At 60.2% G+C, this 2,961-nt stretch overlaps 1 protein-coding gene across 1 annotated transcript in view; it reads left to right on the plus strand.

Moving 5' to 3' along the window:
- The window catches only part of CTNNBL1 (catenin beta like 1), a 53,137-nt gene that overhangs the window by 47,923 nt on the left and 2,253 nt on the right, over positions 1 to 2,961 (plus strand). The window contains exons 14-15 of the mRNA XM_006030518.3: positions 716 to 853; positions 1,161 to 1,233. Coding sequence (XP_006030580.1) covers positions 716 to 853; positions 1,161 to 1,233 — 211 coding nt within the window. The remainder of the gene's footprint in view (positions 1 to 715; positions 854 to 1,160; positions 1,234 to 2,961) is intronic.

The raw sequence follows: 2,961 nt of genomic DNA on the forward strand, positions 1-2,961 counted from the left end.
TTCCCTTTTGGCCTTGCAGTGGATGCTGGTGGCTGCCTCCTTAAAGTCAAGGTCATGTTGCAGGGTTTGGGGAGGGAAGGAAGAGGCTTTGCTGGCTGGGTCACCTAATGCCTGCGCAGTGCAGGAGCCTGGAGAAAGGTAGCTTCTGGGCCAGGTGAGGCCAGGAGAGAGAAGCAGAGAGGCCAAGATGTTTGGCCCTGGGGAAGAAAGAGGGCGGTAGCGGTGTTGGCTGTTTTCTGGTCCGTGCCCGTGGCTGGGACTCAGGGGGGCTCTGGGAGGAAGCTGCATCTCGGTAGGTGAGCTTTGCATCTGGGTGCACCAAGCACCTTTAATGAAGGTTACCGCTGGGAAGTCCTGTCCAACAGGGTTGACTATTATCATTCAACTAACCATACCCACCCCAAATACCTCCTCTTCCTTGTCTGGTGCAGCCTCAGTGATGTCAACGCGGTGGAGCTCTGGGGCCCGAAGAGCAGTAGGCATGATGCCTGACAGCATGGGTTTAGGACGGTGTTCGGGTGAGGGAGCCTTGAGACACCAGCCAAGGCACCATGTCCCATTTCCTACCATGTGTGGGAAAGCTGTGAGCTTGTGCGGAGCAGCTAATGTCTCTGCCCCTAGTTTGCAAACTAGCCAGGCATTTGTGCTTTGGGTACAGGCTGGATAAAGCGGTAAGGAGGCTCTGCATCCAGTCTCGCTTTTCCTTGTTCTTCAGGACATGGTGCGTCGGGGAGAGATCATCGACGATGACACGGAGGATGAGTTCTACCTCCGTCGCCTAGACGCTGGCCTCTTCGTGCTCCAGCTCATCTGTTACATCATGGCAGAGATCTGCAGTGCCAGCGTCCCCCAGGTAAATGCAGCCCCTGCGTGTGCGGGGTGGCAGGAGATGTTCTCCGTGTCTAAGGCACGTGCAGCCCAGCTCCGATGCTCCCTGGTAGCTGGCTCTGGCTGGAGCTCCAGCTTGGACCATGCAGATGCCCCTCCCCACCCCTTGTGAGCATGGATATGGAGGGCGAGGGGCTTCCTGCATGCAGCGTTTGTTTGCAGCCCTGTGGGGCGAGCTTTTCTGCACTAGCCTGGCCCTGCACTGAGGGAAGCGGGCTAAAGGCTGTGCTGCCTATCATGGCATGCTTCTTCCTCTCCCCTTCCTCACTCAGATCCGCCAGAGAGTCCATCAGATCCTGAACATGAGAGGCAGCTCCATCAAGATCGTTTGGCACATCTTGAAGGGTGAGTGTTCACTTTCCCGCTGGCATCCTGCACATCTGGTCTGGATGCACAGGCCACCCCTCCGGGAGACAGCATGGCTGTCACGGGACAGACCGAGCCTCTGCGCAAGGCTCCGGTGCACTCTGCATCCTTGGAGCAGCCGAGAGCTCGGGGGCGTTGGTGCTGGGCACAGTCCCCCCACTGCCTCGTGAGTGCTGCTCTTCCGCTCCTAGTCAGGAGTGTCTTCGGTGTCCACAGGAACCCAGGCAGCTCTGCTGTGGGTGTCTGCCGTGGTAACGCAGCCACCTGCAAGCCTTGCCGAGTCCTGTCTTCCCCTAGCAGGCCCAGCACCTCCTTGCCTGTCGCATACTAGCGTACCGGCCTGTTCTCAGTGTCACATGAATATGGATGGTGGCGCGGCGGCCTCCCTGCTAGTTGCGGCGTGTGGCCGTGGGGAGTTGCCGTCCCAGCGCCGGCGTTGTTTCCGATGCTCGTGTTAAACGACAGCGGTGCCTCCTGCCACACGCCTGCGAGGAGTTCTGGTGAAACCTGGGTGTGGGGGTCACAGACCGGGCACCAGAGCCAGCCGGGGCCTTGCCCCAGTGCCTGTTTCCAGGGTGGGGGTGAGCGAATCCAGAGCATTGGCTTTGGTCCTGCTGCGAGGGGGGGGGATTCTTTGACACGCTGGTCCTGGGGGTGCGGTGCCACCCCCCAGAGCGACCTGGGGATGAGGCCAAGGTATCGGGGAGCTCGAGCACCGCTCCTCCGGTCACCACCTGGCCGCAGTGTCCGGTGCCCCCCGTCCATCGACTGGCTCGCTGCCTGCAGGGGCTGAGGGCTGTTCCAGCCCCTCCATTTATTTTTGCTTTGCACTCCGTGTGCCGCTCCTGTTTCGTTTTTATTTTCTATTTTTGCATACTAATTAGAAGCCTGCTTTTTAGTTTGATTTTATGGCCTACATATTCTCCCTGTTTCTCTGGCAGCCTGACAGCTGATGGGTCCCTCGGGATTGCCGAGAATTGCTTATCATGCAGGAGAGGCAGGAGGACTCTGTTCCTAAGGTGGTGTTGGGGGTGGGCAGGGAATAACCACTGGTTTGCTGGAGCAGGTCGGAGCCCACTGGCCAGGACGCCCCCAACCTCCTCCGCTCCAGGCGCAAGCTTTGCTTGCAGTAGGAAGGGCAGCGTCCCACCCACGGCCCGGGTGGAGAGTCAGGCCCGGGGGGCAGCGCCCAGGCTTCATCTCTCCCCTCCATCGAGGAAGAGGAGCAGGAAGCCTAGAAGCAGGGATGCTTGCTGTGATGGGAGGAAGACGAGCTGATGGGGGTCTGCCCGGAGGGCTGAGCTGTCTTATTCATTCCAGGCTTAGTCCTGAACAGCAGCGCCCTTTGGGGCTGGCCCAGGTTTGGGGCCAGGGAGGAAGGCAGCTGGTCCTACAGTGAGAGGTGAGAGGCTCCTGGAGTAGGGAAATGCACCGGGGGCTTCACCCCAGGCCTCTGCTGCACTTGAATGAACGCTCCAAAAGCAGCACGACTTCAGCCATGTTGTCCATGTGTGGACACGTGTGTGCATGTGTTCCCTCGCCCAGGTGCTCAGCTCCCAGTATCCTCCTGAAGACTGGGAAGCATCTCCCCAGTGGCCCTGACTGTGCCGTACCCACCGTGCCGTGGTGTGCGGTGCGGCAGAAGCCAGGCCGAGGCCCCGGCGGCACCGGGAGGGCCGGTCCGGAGGCAGCGCGCGCTGGCTGCCG

The sequence above is a fragment of the Alligator sinensis genome, unplaced genomic scaffold, assembly GCF_000455745.1.
Source record: "Alligator sinensis unplaced genomic scaffold, ASM45574v1 scaffold1032_1, whole genome shotgun sequence".
Lineage (NCBI taxonomy): Eukaryota > Metazoa > Chordata > Crocodylia > Alligatoridae > Alligator > Alligator sinensis.